General features: G+C 39.3%; 1 protein-coding gene across 1 annotated transcript in view; it reads left to right on the top strand.

Moving 5' to 3' along the window:
• Nucleotides 1-257: 257 nt before the first annotated feature.
• cdh5 (cadherin 5) overlaps nucleotides 258-16,888 on the top strand; it is a 39,789-nt gene continuing 23,158 nt past the window's right edge. The window contains exons 1-6 of the mRNA XM_059359292.1: nucleotides 258-899; nucleotides 12,374-12,607; nucleotides 12,896-13,175; nucleotides 13,628-13,750; nucleotides 13,943-14,110; nucleotides 14,237-14,418. Coding sequence (XP_059215275.1) covers nucleotides 12,374-12,607; nucleotides 12,896-13,175; nucleotides 13,628-13,750; nucleotides 13,943-14,110; nucleotides 14,237-14,418 — 987 coding nt within the window. The 5' untranslated portion in view covers nucleotides 258-899. The remainder of the gene's footprint in view (nucleotides 900-12,373; nucleotides 12,608-12,895; nucleotides 13,176-13,627; nucleotides 13,751-13,942; nucleotides 14,111-14,236; nucleotides 14,419-16,888) is intronic.

Below are 16,888 nucleotides of genomic sequence, written 5' to 3'. Positions count from 1 at the left end.
CTTTGAGCTGTTCTGACATATGCGCTCCCTCTCTGCTTCCCTGCCTCTTTCTTTTTTTTTGTCCTTCCACCAATCCCATACCTCTCAATACCTCTCTATCTCTCTCTCTCTCTGTTTACCCCCCCTCCAGGACAGGAAAAGGAGCGGTAGCAGGGAGCACCAGAGAAGAAGACTGACCACAATAACAGGAAGAGGAAGTGGGCAGTGACCTGTGTGAGAGGGGACTGCGGTTGGACAGCTGCGGTTCAACACTTTTGGCCGCTGGATGAGAAAACCACATCAGAGGCGGCGGGAGGAAAAAGAGCAAGAAAACCTGTTGGACTCCTGGGGAAAAACCTCGACAACCTGAGGAGGGAATTAAACACAAACTTTTGTGTTGGAGCGACTACTGTGTTTTCACCTGTTTGAGAAAAAAACACACAAAGGAAAAGACTGAGAGTGGCATCTCAGCAATTACCCGCTGAGTGAACTCTGCTTTTTCTTCCCAAATTTGACGCTTCGACTTTGATTGTCTCTGGGATTCATTCTCATTCAAGAGGAATCAAACCATCATCACAGACTTATCTTATTATCTGGACCAGAAAAGGATTTGTACAGGAACCTGGTAAAAACAGAGAGAGAAAAATCCCTGCCTCGTACAACAACACCTGCTGCTCTCTTTTAACATCAGCCGACAGCAAGAAGAGAGCGAGGAAGACTCGCGGTGGAAGTGGTTTTACTCCCTGCTGAGCTTACGACCACCTACCAGCCACTAATTTCTACCACAACCTGCCACATTAATAAAGTATAACCCCAGTTTGAGTGAGGAAGAGAACACCCGAAGGATTTGGGCTTCATTTTGTACCAAATTAAAGGTCCGATCAACAGATTCCTCTTGGCTTGGACCATCTGTCTGTGTGGTAAGTTTTCTTTTTTATTTCTAAGGGTGGGGAGATTGAAAAGGAAATACTCCCAGGTGTGTGTGTGTGTGTGTGTGTGTGTGTGTGTGTGTGTGTGTTCCTTTGATAAGTATGTGAGCAGGAGCTAAAATAATGTATAGACAGATGCATCCAGAGCTTTTTTGTTCAGCAAATAGGAGCCTGAATTACATTTCTCTGTGATTGAAAAGCACTGTACAGCAGCAACAGCCAGAAAATGTAACCCAGATCCTTTGAAAAACGCTGGAGGCTACTTTCCCAGTCACTCCAGGGTGAAACGCTCATGAATACTGGTCAAACTGTCTCGAGGACGGTACCAAAATATCTTGAAATGGTAGTTATAACCCCTTTAAGGACAGGCTGTCGGCCACCGTCACCGTTCACATATGTTATGCCAATGATCTCGGACAGCTCGGCGTAGATTTGAATGCTGTAATTGAGCGCTGCTCCCCCCCAGAGGCTGGGCTGTCATTCCTGAAGACAGACGGCTGTGACCATTAAGACGATACGGGATGATCTGTGGACGGAGCAGGGGAAAGAAAATATTTAAAGCAAACTAAATCCACCAGGAGGTCTTTAGCTGTTCATTTTGAAGAGTTCCATACATAAAAACACTTTTTTTTCCGAGCAGCTGTCAACTTGATGTCAACTTAGTGTGGCTATAAAGTATTGATGACGCCATTTAATATTTCCAAAGTAGTGAAGATCTTGTCAGTCGAGTGGTGGCATTTTGTCAGCTGAAGACTACCCTGCTATATATACACACTTTGTTTAATATGTCACTCTGTAGCAGCAGCACCAAGTCTCAACAGAAACACCTATTTTTTACGTTTGAGACATAATGTGTGTGGTGCTGTAGCTTTCCTTGATTCCTTGACATGGTGAGCTGTTTCTGTTTTTTTGTCCACCCTGTGTGTGTGTGTGTGTGTGTGTGTGTGTGTGTGTGAGGAGAGTTCCTCTGCAGTGAGGATGTTTTCTTTGTCACTCTGGGCCATGGATCCACATCCACAGAGGTGATTTGATTTGGTTGTTACGTCGAAAGCCGTTGAAGCAACTAAACCCAGTGGTCTAATTCCTGGAGAGGGAGCTATCAGTGAAAATCCTTTGGGTGCCATCTGGGAGACTTCACCCTCCCACACACACACACACACACACACACACACACACACACACACACACAAGATTCATGATTAGAGCCATTCATTCATTCAGATATATGTCAGAGTGGTTGACAGGCTGTCCAGCTGTGGCGATGTTAGCTCGGCTGAAGTCGCTGATTACAACTGAAAGACCCAGTTACGTGTTTTTTTTTTTTCAGTGACTGACCTGTATTCTACATTTCACATAATATACTGCACTTCACCTTGAATGTGAACATGTTTCAATTTCCAGTTTTTTACGTCCCCAAGGAATCGATCAATAGGGAGATAAAATGGTCCGAAAAAACTGTCTAATGTTACAGAAGACAGTACATTCAAAAAGGTGACACATTTAATTGCATCAAAATATATATACATTTGATTAAATATACCAAAATGTATATTTGAATGTACTTGAAGGCTTTCCTTAAGAATATGAGGCTTTTAAATGCTGCATTGGACAGACTTTTACATTTTTTCAACACCAGCAGTCGTGATATGTTGATTGACAATGGACACTATTACAAAATAAAAATAATCAGCAGTAAATGTAACCACTTTAACAATATGAACATGAGTTATATGACTGTTCACGTTCAGATCATTCAGTTTGGGATGTTTGGACAGAAAGAAATCTTCTCATAGATGGCTCCTTTAACATTTTCACTACTGGGAGGTGCTGTAGTTGGATATTTCGCCTTCAGCAGAGACGGGGGCTGACAGCTGAGCCAAAACCAATGTGGATAACACGCTAGGCTTTAAATTATTTTCAGATGACTGTTGGTCATTACTGTCAGTTTCAAATCTGGCCCACATCACTCAGAGCAAGGCTCGCTGTAACAAAATCAGATTTGGCTGATTGTGAAAGAAAATAGAATTAACTAGAAGGCGCTTGAACACCAATCAGAGCATGAATACACTCTGTGACATGACAGTGTCAGTGAGGACACTGTGTGTGTGTGTGTGCGTGCGTGCGTGCGTGCGTGCGTGTGTGTGTGTGTGTGTGTGCGTGACAAGCGGTTCTTCGTGTGACTTGGCTGACAGCAGACAGATTGTTAGAAGCTGCTATGTGATTAAACCTGTTTTAATCTCAACAACAGACCCACACTACAGTATTTAGGAGTTGAACATCGCAGATTTGGGCTGTGAAATCACTTCTTGTGCCAGAAATAAATAAACTCCTGATTTTAGGGTGGTGAAAGTAAAGTAGACTAACTGGAAGACACTGCAGGCAAAACATGCACTGGTCAATTTGCTTGTCTGTTTTGCTTCCATAACACGTCTTACTACAGACTAGAGAAATTAAACATTCAGAAAATATGTTTCAGTGTTTATTTTACTGCAGTTTGTCTTTTTGCGTCTGTAGAATGATCCTAAATTAAACCAAAATTTTGCATTGGATAATTAGTCTTTTTTTTTTTTTGCATATTTTAACATAAAATGTCAGAAAGCTTGGATACTACCAGTGAATAGGATTTTTTTTAAAAACACGATAGATATCGATATCAATATTTGTTGTTTTTGACGTTATTCTGTAGTGTATCAAAAAAAATTATTTTACAATTAATATCCTTAAAGGCTGTTTTTGAGCCAGAAATTTTCATTTCTCTCCAACCAAACATCCCAGTTTCATCACTAAAATATATTCAGAACATTTTTATAGTGGGGCTTGTGCATATATAATTCAAAGCCTGATTCAAAGAACATTTTATTCCCAAGGATTTGGCAAAAATGTATCATTTTTATGAGGGGGGCAGTATTTTCAGATTTATGAGTGATAAAATGATTAAAAAAAAGAGATATCCAAAAATTCTCTCTGTAAAAACCTTTGACTCAAACATGTCTGAAAAGTAAAAAAAATCCAAGATTTTTCAAAAGTGCAAATTTTCTCTTCGGTAAATGTATTTATAATATCACAGATTAATTAAGGTAATACCTAATTTGCATATTTAACATTACATTTCAGAAAAATAAGTGTCTTCTCATCAGTGATCTGAAATGTGTCAGAGACATAATTTGAGACAGATCTTAGGGCTTTTAGTCTGGAGCTCCTTCATATGAGCTGATATGCTCAGAAGAAACAGTCATGATTTGGATGCTAAGCTGGACAAAATTGGACAAATCTGACCTCTGAATGGCTCTACAAAATAGGGAGTTCCTGTGGGGAGTATAAGCAAATATCATGGCAGTCAGCCTGTTGCATTATGCAGGAAGAACAGATTTTCATTCAAGGGTGATACTAAAGAAAAGGTCATGTGATCATTAAAGTCAACAGGGTTCCTTCTCTGGGGATAATGAGTAACCTTAAAAACTTCATCAATTCAAAGCAGCCAGCAGCTAACTCAGAGTTAATATTCTGGTCTAGGAGTACCACATGAAGATCCTCTTAAATGGAAATGGTTCATCCTCTGGGGAACATGAAGGAGCTCAATATATTACATGGTTATCTGCATTAGGAATCATCACCTGAGGACTGAGAATATGCACAGCAAATATACACATACACTACAACAACCTGGCCAAATGCTGAGATATTTTGTTGGACCAAAGAGTGCTGGACATATGACAAACTCACAAACTGACACACCATTCATGCTTAGTTGTTATCCACTCAAAGAAGAAAAATATGCCATCTTATTGAGTTAAAGGACATACGGGTTATCGTTTAACTCTATTCAATCAGCAGCAAGAGACGTAGACTTGGAGCAGTTATTTCTAGGTCCATTTATAATTGTAATTTCTGTAAGTGGACTTAAAGCAACATTTCCTGACGCTTCAATCAAGGAATGGGAATATGAGGTCCCCAGGGTTTATTTTCATCTACAAAACTGTAATTGATTTGATGTTTTTCTTTAAACTAGTTTTTTTTGTGTATGTTCAAATTCAAATTATTTTGGTATCAGGTACAGCCAGTGGTGGAGATTAAGAACAGGGGATTTGAAGTTACGAAGCCCCCAGCACCAGGCTTTAGAGCAAATCTGACCTAGTGGCTGAACTGTGTAATTACAACTTCTGGGTCACATGATGCTATGGGGATAAATAGATGTTTCCCCATAGAAAATAAAGAGAGATCTGTAAATCAGCAGATTTTTATTGAGGAACATCAGCTTCCCAGTATAAACACTTACATAGCCCTTAATTCAATGATTGTGTCCTAAAAGTTGTCAAATTAACTAAAAAGCTGAATCTAGAGTTATTTTTCTTCCTCTGTTCATGTGAATGAGGCTGATTGGTTGGGAGGCGGGACATAACTAGAAACACTAATATGCCTGCTCTGTGGGCCAACAGATGCGAAAGATTCGGGTCCTTTTATATACATAAATTGACTTTTTTAGGCTTCATGTACCATGAAAATACTTTCATAGACATGAACGATGCCTCCAACGCTGTATCCAGTTCTCTTTCTCCCATGTGTGAACCCCGAAACCACTGTGTTAAAATCAAGTTTAAAACTTTACACTTTCTGCCATTCACCAGTGTCCAAGATATGATTAATGACATACAGACCACCAGAGATGGACAAAAGACACACGCGTCCCCTGTCCCTCCTCAGATTTCATCCCGGAGGACAGAACTGGATTGTATTTCTGCGCGTGACCTTCAACGACCCTTCAGCGACCGCCAGGATTATGAAGTCTTGTTGACTCGTTTCTATGCTTTAGCCTTTATTTGAGTGAAAGTAGGTCAGACCTGTCTGCCAGTCACAAAACATCCCGGAGAATGACAACTGTATCTCTGCGTCTGTCGGGTTCTTCTCCTCCGTCACACTCATGCACGCTCCCTTGCCTGCGGACAATGTACAGATGTAATTACAGATATTCTGGGATGTTATTTATTCTTCATACCTCTGAAAGATGCCTTTGATAAATGATGCCATAAATAACTTTGTATAATCCTGAAGTGAGATTTGCATGCGTGACACTTGCAGTTGAGAGGAAAATTAAAAAGGTGATTATCATAAGATTTACAACTACCAGGATATATATATAACGACAGGTAAAAAGAACTCTATGAACAAAAATCTAAACTTTCTTGATCACACATCTGTCTCCTGTCACTTTTCATACATCGTTGTGTGTACCCTCTATTGATTTACAAGCAGCAGAGAGGGATTTGAAAGTAAAGTGGAGTTGAATTGTGACTTTAAAAAGTTGGGAAAATTGGTGTGTTTATCCTTCACAGCGCCTCCTAAGGTGCTAAATCTGCTTTTAAGGTGAGGAGGGGAGAGAAAGGGGGAGAGAAAAGGTGAGAAAAGGAAAAAGGTGAAATGATCAGCAGGAAACAGAAATAGACGGTGTGAAACAACAAAATGCAGTTTTCACCTTGAGAGATTCAACTGGAGAGAAGTGGAAAAGTTTAAGAGGAAAGAAAGGATCGGAAGTACGAGCAAGAAACATCAAGCGAGAAACAAGTGGAAGGAAGAGAGAGACCAGAAGTGTGAGAGCAACTAACAGGACGAAGGAGAGAAAGACAAAGTGAGACAGCAGACGAAAGAGAGAGGCAGACATGCAGTCAGCAGCAGCAGCTGAATACCAGGAAGGGTGTGTCCGCTCACTAATGATGACCCTTCATTAACAGGCCCCACAGCATTTCCCAGAAGGCATTGTGTTTACACTTCCTGTTGCTGATAAAAGAGTATGGAGTAAGACGCTGCTCACTGAAGACGGAAATGCATTTTTCAAAAAATTCCCTTTTAGGGAAAATGCCCTCCAATAGATTTGTCATCACAGGAATAACTGTGTGTTTGTGTATGTGACAGTCATAGGATGTTGAGGTATATGTGTGAGTAACATGTTAAATGTCCTTTGTCAAGTTTTCTTTGAAGACAGAGAATAATATTCTTTGAGTGCTAAAGCACATCAACATTATCTAACAACATCCAATAGAAAATGCTTAAAATACCACCAATCACCCTGCATTAACCATGGCAACCACAAAAGTTCTGGGTTGGAAATTTTTTTTTTAATTATTTTTGTTAGAGATGCAATCTCAATTTTTCAGTGCCCAGTGGCGTTATTAAACTCTCTGCAGTTTTATCAACTTATGTGAAAACATCAGCATCAGCATCAGCTACCTAAGCAACAGATTCACTCTTTTCACAAACTAGCTCACAATAAGTAAAAAAGCAAACAACCTGTTCCTGTAAATATGTAAAATATCAGAAATAGAAATAAGAAAGAAACTACCAACAATCCTACACTTAGATTAACCTCAGTCGATGTTAATTAATCATAAGATATACATTAATTAGAGGATATGACAGCTTTGACACATTTTCTTATTAAACCACTGATAATGCCGTCATGCTCATCAAGTAAAAGTTAGATAGGTTATATATTTATCCGTAGTTGCATACTTACATGGTAATTTTTCTTAGTTTAATAAAACATGGTAAAAAATCATTACATCTCATTCTTTTCAAACATGATTTACAATGTGATTATTGGTCTAAAAAAGTATAGATAACAGACTGGAATTATTTTTTTATTTTCCTTGGAAGTCTTTTAAGGACCCCTCTCGTCATGTTTTTGGAGGCCACAGCGTGAGAACATACATGTGCAGCACAGAGTGAGATTGCTTTGTTGTTGAGAGGAAGGATGCAGTGTGATGCAGTTGAAGTTAAGCATGGTGAGAAGGACACTGCAGGACACAGTTAGGAAACATGCTTGTTCTTTAACAGCCATGTTTCACTGTGAAGTGCATGTCTTACAAAACCAATTGCATTCTTTTGCTATCTACCACTCAAATAATATTTTGCTAGTGATAATGTTAGCTGGTGGCCCTGTAGGGGAGCTGAAGAGAGGCCCAGAGTCTTTTACATGGAAATCAGTCTGCATGCTGTTACTCTTACAAGGTCTCACTTATATTACAATCTGTTCACACATTGGCAATACAAAGCCATTGAAGGTGTAGCATTCCATTCCTACTACCAACCCAAAGAGTCAGGATTGGACGATCTGGGAATAAGCACATTCTTTTGATTAAAGTATTTCGTTTTTAAAGCACAAATGTGAAAATTTAAGGGGCGACACAAGACACCATGTTACTACAGTTTTGGACATGTCCGTGATGGTGTGTCAGTTTCTGCATTTACATGAATAGTGGCTTTTGAAAATAAACTTTCATATTCACAGGAAATTGTTAACTTTAAGGCAATTCAGCCACTTGACCAAAGTTAGTTTAACCCTTTATCAGGTGAAGAACCAAGGTTATAATAGTTTTGGATTTTTCATTAGTTTTAGTTTTAATTTTGTTGTCAATTTTTGTTTTGAAATTCAGTTAGTTTTAATTTAGAGATTAGAGTTAATTAATTTAGAGTTTTTAGAGTGAGTTTGCTAGTTTTAATTAGTTTTTATTTTTTGGGAAATGCTTAGTTTTAGTTTAGTTTTTATTAGTTTTAATGTTAGTTTTAGTTTTTTTGTAATGGGGTATTTGTTGGGTGCGAGATTCAAAAAGTCACAGTAAATGTTGCCTTTATTTCCTTTGGCTTATCCTCCTCAGCCCCAATAAGTTTATTAAGTCATAAAACCAGATAGATGAAATAGATTTTATGTGAACCAAAAAGGTTTACGTATGAAAAAAGTTGACAAAGATGAAAACGAAGGACATTTTCACTATGATTTTAGTAAATTTTAGTTACTTTTGTATCCACAACATACAGTTTCAGTTAGATATCATTTTTTTTTTTTTTTTCAGTTAACGAGAATGTTTTTTAAATTCTAGTTTTCGTTATTTTGTTAGTTTTCATTAACTATAATAACCTTGTGAAGAACCAATTTTGGTAACTTCTACAAGCCATTCAGCAAATATCAGGCTACGTCACAGACAGTGACACCATGACATCAATCAGTATAATAGTAGAATAAAAATAACTTTATTGACCTTTACTTCAACAGAAAAAGTTAAAAAAAAAAAAAAAAAAAAAGCTAATTATCCTCCAATAACACTCTAGGGTTGAAATTTGGAATGTGCAATTTTGCAAAAAACAAGTATTTGAGTGAGTGCCCTATAAAGGGCTGCAAGAGCTTCAAAACAACTGCTTCTGCACTTAACTTCCAGATGCAGTTACGCTGGTTGAACAACACTGTCTCTTGATTTCACACAAGACTAACACTGGTCACCTGGCTCAAAGTCTGGTGGCTTTTTTGACCCTTCCACCACTCGGCCATGCTGTTAGTATTACATCTGTTGCTCTAAGCATCAAATATTGCAGCTGATGGGTTCAGATTACAGTTAACAGAAAGCTGGTGGTCACAGGCCCAGGCCCATGAAAAACATCAGCATCTGATGAGTTGGGAGTGAGACCTTGTTTGCATGAGACTCAACAATCAACTACGATTCTCCAGAATCTCATATGGCACCTTTGATACATGTAGACTCCTCACATAAAGGTGCTTTGAAATAATAAAACTGTACACTGCAGCTACATGTAAAATGGAAAAAAATCATCTTTTTAAGTAATTGAGTAAAAAGATGTGAGAGAAGGTTATTAGCAAGTGAGATTAAGGCATTAGAAGACTTAATACTTTGTCACTGGTATTAAGTTTTCATTTAGCAGATACTCACTGGCACTGCACATACACACTAACACTTCTGTTCAGTCCACAGTATATTGCAAGAGAAGATGATGCACTTCTGTTTAATTAATTTAGTCCTGAAAGGAAAGCAAACAAAGAAAAACACAAGAGGAAAAATAAAACCCAAACAAAAGGAAGTGAACTAAAGGCCAAAACACACTGTTGAGTCTTTGTTTGAGATGATTTGTGGGGAGCCGTGTGAAGAGGTCAGGGGAGGTCAGCGGAATACGAGATTAGGCCATTAGAGGGAGAAGACTTTGTGCTGGTATAATCCCCTCATCATAATCTCTCTTTCTCTCTCCCTGCTGCTAATGGCTGAAAGACAATAAGATGCACTAATCTGTCTACGGGGATGGCACAGGGCTGCGCTGAGATATCTACTGGAGTGCAGAGCATATATAGACTAAAATGTTTTGAAGATTATTTCCCTGGCATTTCTGCGTTATTAGATAGAGCCTCGTGGGGGGAGGCAGGGACTAATGGGGGAGAGAGAGGCAGACAGAGAGGGTGAGATAGAAGGAAAAGACTAAAGTTTATTAGACTGCTGGTGTTTGTGTGCTGTATACATTTTGGTTAAATAGTGCTAAAATGGCTTGCAGGCAGGAACAAGTGATGCAAGACAGTGAAATGTCTCCGAACTCGTAATCAGTCAAAAGCCATACATCAGACGAGCTGCCAGTTTGGTTTCAATTTCAAATGATTTCACCAAATTTCAGCTTTAATTTGAGTCAAGTTGGTATGAATATATATATTTTTGGCTTGCCGTTGTTGGGTTAATTTTCGAAGATTGTGTGAAAATAAAAAGCGCAGAATAAATTTATGTGTGTGTTGGTTGGTGGGGCACCACCAGACTGAAATATCTCAACAACAACTTGATGGATTGCCATGAATTTTTGTACAGACATTCATGTTCACCAGAGCATAAGTCTTAATGAATGTTATGATCCCCTGTCTCTTTCTGGAGCATTACCAGCTGGTTGATATTTGTGAATTTGAGTGTTTCGTCTCTAGAACTGTTGGATGGATTGCTATTAAAGGAGGTAATTAAAAATCAAAAATGCATATTTTTTCCTCTTTCTGTAGTGCTGTTTATCAATCTAGATTGTTGTGGACCACATGTGAACAGCCATATACATTCAAGAGGAGGCAAAAAATTATTTATCTCCAACAGCAACTCACACCAAAACTGTCTGATAAATAGGAATACAGGTGTTAAAATGTGTTAATTTTGGGGTGAACTGTCCCTTAAAGTTTTAACGCACACAGCCACGTCCTTTGTGCATTTTAGTGTTCCCCTGCAGTGACATCATCAGGTCAAAATTCAATTTGGTTTATCTCTGCAACAGTTAGGATTTCTTCATGACCAGACCTGCTAACACAGCTGTGAAGTCTTTTCCCTTTACTGTTCCGTGCTAAAAACATCCTTTAAAAAACCCCAAAGGTCTGTGTTCGTGTGGATTTATGCTATAGAGGAAGTTAAGAGGACAAAATCCAAGTTATAAATCCATGAGTTTGAAGGCTTATCTGATGTCAGAAATGGCTTTGTAAACGCTTGATAATACCATGAGGATTTTACAACAAAATTACAACAAAATTGTTTCATCCTCCATCTCAGTGATCTCAAGGTAAACAGTGGAATTACGTAGTTCGTGTCATGAAGTAATCTATCAGGAATGTGTGCTTTTCTATTTGTTTCTTCCAACGCAGTGTAGTCTGCAGTCAGATGACGGTGCATTACATCATGACATTTGATTTGGCAGAGACTTCTGTTTTCATAATTAGATTGGATTGTTTTTAATGTTTCCAAGCGGTAATTAGTCAACACCAATATCACATCATATCATTTATATCAAAAAAGACACAAATACATACAACATAGTAGTAAAATTGCAATAACCCATAACATAACAGAAGTCATGACATTTTCTCTCCTCACAGTATTAACACACCGTGAACTATCCATATACCTGACATGACAAACTTGACAAATCTCTCTCATAAGACTAAAAATTACCAGGCAAAACTGACCTATCTCTTTTATTCTCTAAATTTTAAATTAAGAACTGGTATCAGCAACAAAGCCCTCACTGTGTTTTACCCAAACTTTTTGTTTTTCCCACAATTTGATTTGCCGTATTAAAGAGAGGAGCAAAAAAAAGAAATACCAATCAGAATTTCAAAATGTCAAACAGTCCCTTTATGGAAAATGGCCTTTCTAATGTCTGATCAAGACAGACATCCTAAGTGGTTTTAATGTCAGCTCCTCTCTCCGTCTCCGTCTGTCTCTTCCTGTTCCTGTCTCTCTCTCGTGCTCCACCAGTGGGTCAGGACCTAAAATGGGTCACAGGCCTATGTTTAATAGATCCCCATACGACCACATTAGTGATATGCCTCAGCCCAGGTCCCATGATGAGAGGCTAAATGTTTCATTTGGGTCCCAGGCTGAAAAGGTTTAAGAGCCCTGGTCCTAAATGATAGCTAGACCTCGAGCTCAGCGGCGGACTGTAAGGGGACGGCGAGTCCTTGGCCTTCACTCTGGCACAGTGAAGAGGTCTGTCCACAGCTGATAAGTGGTTTTAATGTGATCTCCTCTCTCTTCTCTTTTGCTCCCTCTCTCCTCCTCTGCCTCTATATTTCTCTCTGCATCCTCACATCCCCCTTATTCATTCTGTTACCCCGCTCTTGCCCCTCTTTCCCCCTCATCCATCCCTCCTCTTGTCCCTATCCCTTTCTCTCCTAGATGATGGCTTGGCTCCAGCTGTGGACTATGGGGCTTGTTATGGCCTTGTGCATCTCTCTTACTGCTGCTGAAGACTCTGGTTTTCCTGTGATGGAAGCAGAGCAGCGAGGCCCTGTCGAGATTGTGAAGAAGGAGTCCCATCCTGTCCTGGTCAGGCAGAAAAGGGAGTGGATCTGGAACAATCTCTACGTGGAAGAGGAGAAACCTGCACCAGTGGCCTACAAGATAGGACAGGTAGGAACAATCATCCTCATGTCTCTGGTCTACTTCCTTGACCCAGCTTCTCCACTCTTCTTATGACATTTATTAATCGACTTGACTTGGAAAATGTGCAATTTTGTCACATCCAATCAGTTTTAATGCTGCACCATGCCAAGAATCTGGAGCAATTACTTGTTGCTGGCAGTGATTTTGTTAGAAAATGTACTTGAAGGATGTTGATTTTGAGTCCCGACTCCAGCTGGGAACAAACTGAATTCTAAAAACTACAAAACCGTCAATTGATTTTGTTTGCTTTCACAGCTGAAAAATTCGAAGACGAAGGAGGGTGTGCACTTTACAATAGACGGCGAAGGAGCGAACACCATCTTCACCGTGGATCCCAAAGGAGACCTGTTTGTCACCAGATCACTGGACAGAGAGGAGAAGGACCAATATAATTTGACCGCCAAGATGTTGGATGGGAACAACAGGTTGATAGAGGATTCTGGACATTTTATCGTTCAAGTGACGGATATCAATGACAACATCCCAGTTTTCTCCGAACCATATAATGGATCCATTATGGAGAGGTCCGCGATAGGTTAGTGTCCAAACAAAATCATCTGAAAGCTGTAAAATTGCCCACAGGTGTGAGATGGAATAAGGAGAAGAGAGTCTTATTAGACTTATTTGTAAAGGCTTTTGCAGACCATGTCCCTGAAGCAAATTTTAGCAGGACAAGGTTTCTTTGGTCTGCTGCAAGTATGTATCTGACATTTACCATCCAGTGATAATTAAGTTTAAAAATAGACTGGACTGTGAAAAGTCTGGGAACAAATGAAACATAATGTCAACACCTGTCACACTCATTAGTACATCCTTCTGTGAATGAAGGCACATTGGTGACTTAAATAACACTATCTTAGCACATAATCATATCTTATTAATCAGTTAAAGCTCCTGGCACAACAACATCTGGGTTTGACATTTTTGCAAAGCAACATGTTGCCTTATTTATGATACATTTTTATTTCGTTCATGTTCTTAATCCAGCAACTCAAGTAGTGAAGGTGAGGGCAACAGATGCGGATGACCCCACCACTGCTAATGGAGAGCTCAGGTACTCTCTGACCCCAGCAGGAGACCTTTCTGCCTTCGAAATCAACAGCATCACAGGTAGGCTCACTGCACCGACGTACAAAACGATCGTTATCCCGAGGCATTGTTATCTCTTTTCTTCCTGAACAAGTTAATAGTGGTTAAGGTGTTGATGTACAAGCTATTTTTACTTGAATATGAGTCAGAGCTGACCTCAGATGTAACACCCTCTCTGTCTGCCTGTCTGTCTCTCTCACTGTCTTTCTGCAGGTGTGATCACCTGCAAGAGTAGCTCTCTGGACCGGGAAACAAAGAGTCAGTACGTAGTGGTGGTTAAAGCTCAGGACATGAGAGGAATGGCTTCTGGCAGCACAGCCACCACCTCTGTCACCATCACCATCACCGACACTAACGACAACATTGTTTCTTTCACCCGAAGTAAGGAATATTTCAGAAGGAGAAGTTCTAATCTTCTGGACCAAATACTTTAAAATCAGGGTTATTCATATAAACATATTTAATAACTGTCTCATATTCAAAATGATCTCTTTTTTCTGTCTGCAGAGAAGTATGAATTGCACGTTCCAGAGGATCACAAGTTGAATGAGAAGATCGGCACTCTGGAGTTGAAGGACAATGATCAGATTCAGAACAAACAGCCAATCTTCAAGATTCCAAATGAAAACAACAAAATGTTTAATGTTGAACTCAACCCAAACAAGGATGGCAACCTCATGCTCAAACAGGTAGGACATGCTGAGAGTTATCTCAAGGCTAAAAGTTGCTTTTCCCCCCTAATCTCTAAATCAGCCATAGCAGTCTTTGTTTTAGGTGTGTCAAGTTTGTGGTCTGAAATTTGTATTTAGTTGATTTGTTTCCACAGCCCGTTCAGAAGGGCTCAAGTACCACCTAATTTTATCTCTTTGAAAGATTTGATGGCTTCATTGCATTGATAGATAGTATTTAGCAGAAGAAAAAACACATGTGCTGTAGTCGTACTTTGGCAAAAATTAAACATACACATCTTCATCCTTGAATTATGATGTATTCTTTCTTTTTATGTCTGAGTACTCAGTCATGTTGGCATTCATAGCAGGACACTTTGCTGTACCCTGGGCAACAATATTCAAGGGCCCCATCACCTCGACCCCAGAATCACCATAATCTGGCAAAATACAGAATAAATTACAGTAATATACAGTTAATATACTCAATACATCAATAACTAACTGTCATCAAGTGCATTTTCATGTACAGATGTGCAAACGCTGATAGAACTACAAATGCACCACGATGTCCTCTTGTCAAGGCCACTCACTCACATATGATGTTATGAAAACAAAACACATCAGCATCAGTATAATCTGACCCACTACATAGATAATAATAATAACAACAACAACAACAACAATAATAATAATAATACATTTATTGGAAGGCGCCTTTCTTGGCCCTCAATGACACCGTACAAAAAGATACAAAAAGATAGGGAAGGAAGTGTCCTCAATTTTCACAAAAAAAAAGTAAGCAACCACTTTCAAAGCATGTAGTATTTATTTAACAACACAGATTCCCAGCAGCACAAATGTATTGAATTGATAAAGCCATCACAAAGGAAGACAAGACACAAACAAATGTCAGGAATCTAGAATCAAGTAGCATTTTGGTCTCAGCTCATTTTAAACAGAAATCACCCTGTCACCTCAAAAGTAATTTTGAGCAATGGCTCCGACGGACAGTTTAACATATCAGCAAAAGATAACAAGATATTTTGCTTTTGCCCACACTGCCCTGGGCCCTTTAGAGGGCGGGGGCCCCTGGGCAATTGCCCAGTTGCCCATATGGTTAATCCGGCCCTGATTCATAGGAATTTAGTACCAGCTAAATGGTGGAAATTGAACATTTCAGCCATTTCTTTATTCGTATTTGCTGCCAATGACTTGTTTTTAAGGTGAACTAAATCCATGAAAGCTGAAAAAGACATTAATGCTGTGTTATGCTGCATGGTACGGCTCTGTTGGATTTGACTGATTTTTTTCTATCAGGTCCTTCTCTCTATACGTTTTCCAATGCGTTTAGGACCTGAGCCATTTTCACTGTAAGCAGCACCATGTCAAACTGAAGTGACATCATCTTGCAACACCATCTGAATCCTTTGGCAACAAAACAAATGAATGCCTAAACTGCTTCAGTTATATGCTGTAGTGTAGATTGTGTGTGTGGCTGCCACGTTTTAAAATCTGAGTTGAGTGAATAAAAAGTGGTCACTATTGATTATTGGTAGCTTGGCTATTTAAAAGTGGTAGTTTTGTACAGGACGTCTAGTGTTGTATTAGTATTGATTGTCCCTGGCCAATCAGTGGTCTGCAATGTTACCTTCTAGTATCGGCTCAGTTTGCCTGGAATTTTGTGCATGTACTATCTACAACTACTGCTAATGAAAAAAAAATCCAAAAAAGAGCAAGTTGACTACAGCCGTGCTGTATCATGTTCTGGAAATGTGTCACAAATGTGCTAAAGACATGGATTTGCACTTTGTAATCCCATTTCTACTTTTCCAACTTTTTTATCTCCATGTATCCCACGGCAACTGTAGAAGTACCCGCTGCAGAGGTCACCTCAAAAACAACATATTGGTTGCTCAATATTTTGGCTCAATCCAACATGAAATGAAAATGGTTTAGGAAGCATTACATACTCACCCGCTAAAAAGCCCTGGATGTGATGTTCCTTTTACATATAAAGTATATAAGCGGTGCTTTCATTCAGAATGGTCAGAGACAGGCACAAAATAGATTTACATGCTTGCATCACAATCATTATAAACATCGGAGAGGTGAAGAATCGAGGCAAAAGTGTCCAGAGAATTTCCTTGACCACCACATGGTCACCAATTACAGAAAAAAATGAAAATTGCGGTGAGAATTGTGAGATTTTTTGAAGGACACTGATCACTAAAGTGCTGTCCTCCTTCTGGCTGGGAGAGCTATTTATGCCTGCAGCAATTCAAGCAGGTTTTCTTCACTGGATTGTGCTCTTCAGATAAAGTATTTGGGACATCAGAGAGCTGAAAATGTATTCTAATGAAATGAGCTCTGTAATAGCTTGTACCCACGCTGGTCTGGAACCGAATCGCACCACAATCTTCTCTCTGCTCAACTCGCCCCTCAGCTCCGTAGCCCTTCTCATCTTTCTCACCGGCTGTGTTTACACATA

This window comes from Centropristis striata, chromosome 20 (genome assembly GCF_030273125.1).
Source record: "Centropristis striata isolate RG_2023a ecotype Rhode Island chromosome 20, C.striata_1.0, whole genome shotgun sequence".
Classification (NCBI taxonomy): Eukaryota; Metazoa; Chordata; class Actinopteri; order Perciformes; family Serranidae; genus Centropristis; species Centropristis striata.
The sequence above is the reverse complement of the archived record's forward strand: the minus strand, read 5'-3'. Positions and strand labels throughout refer to the sequence as shown.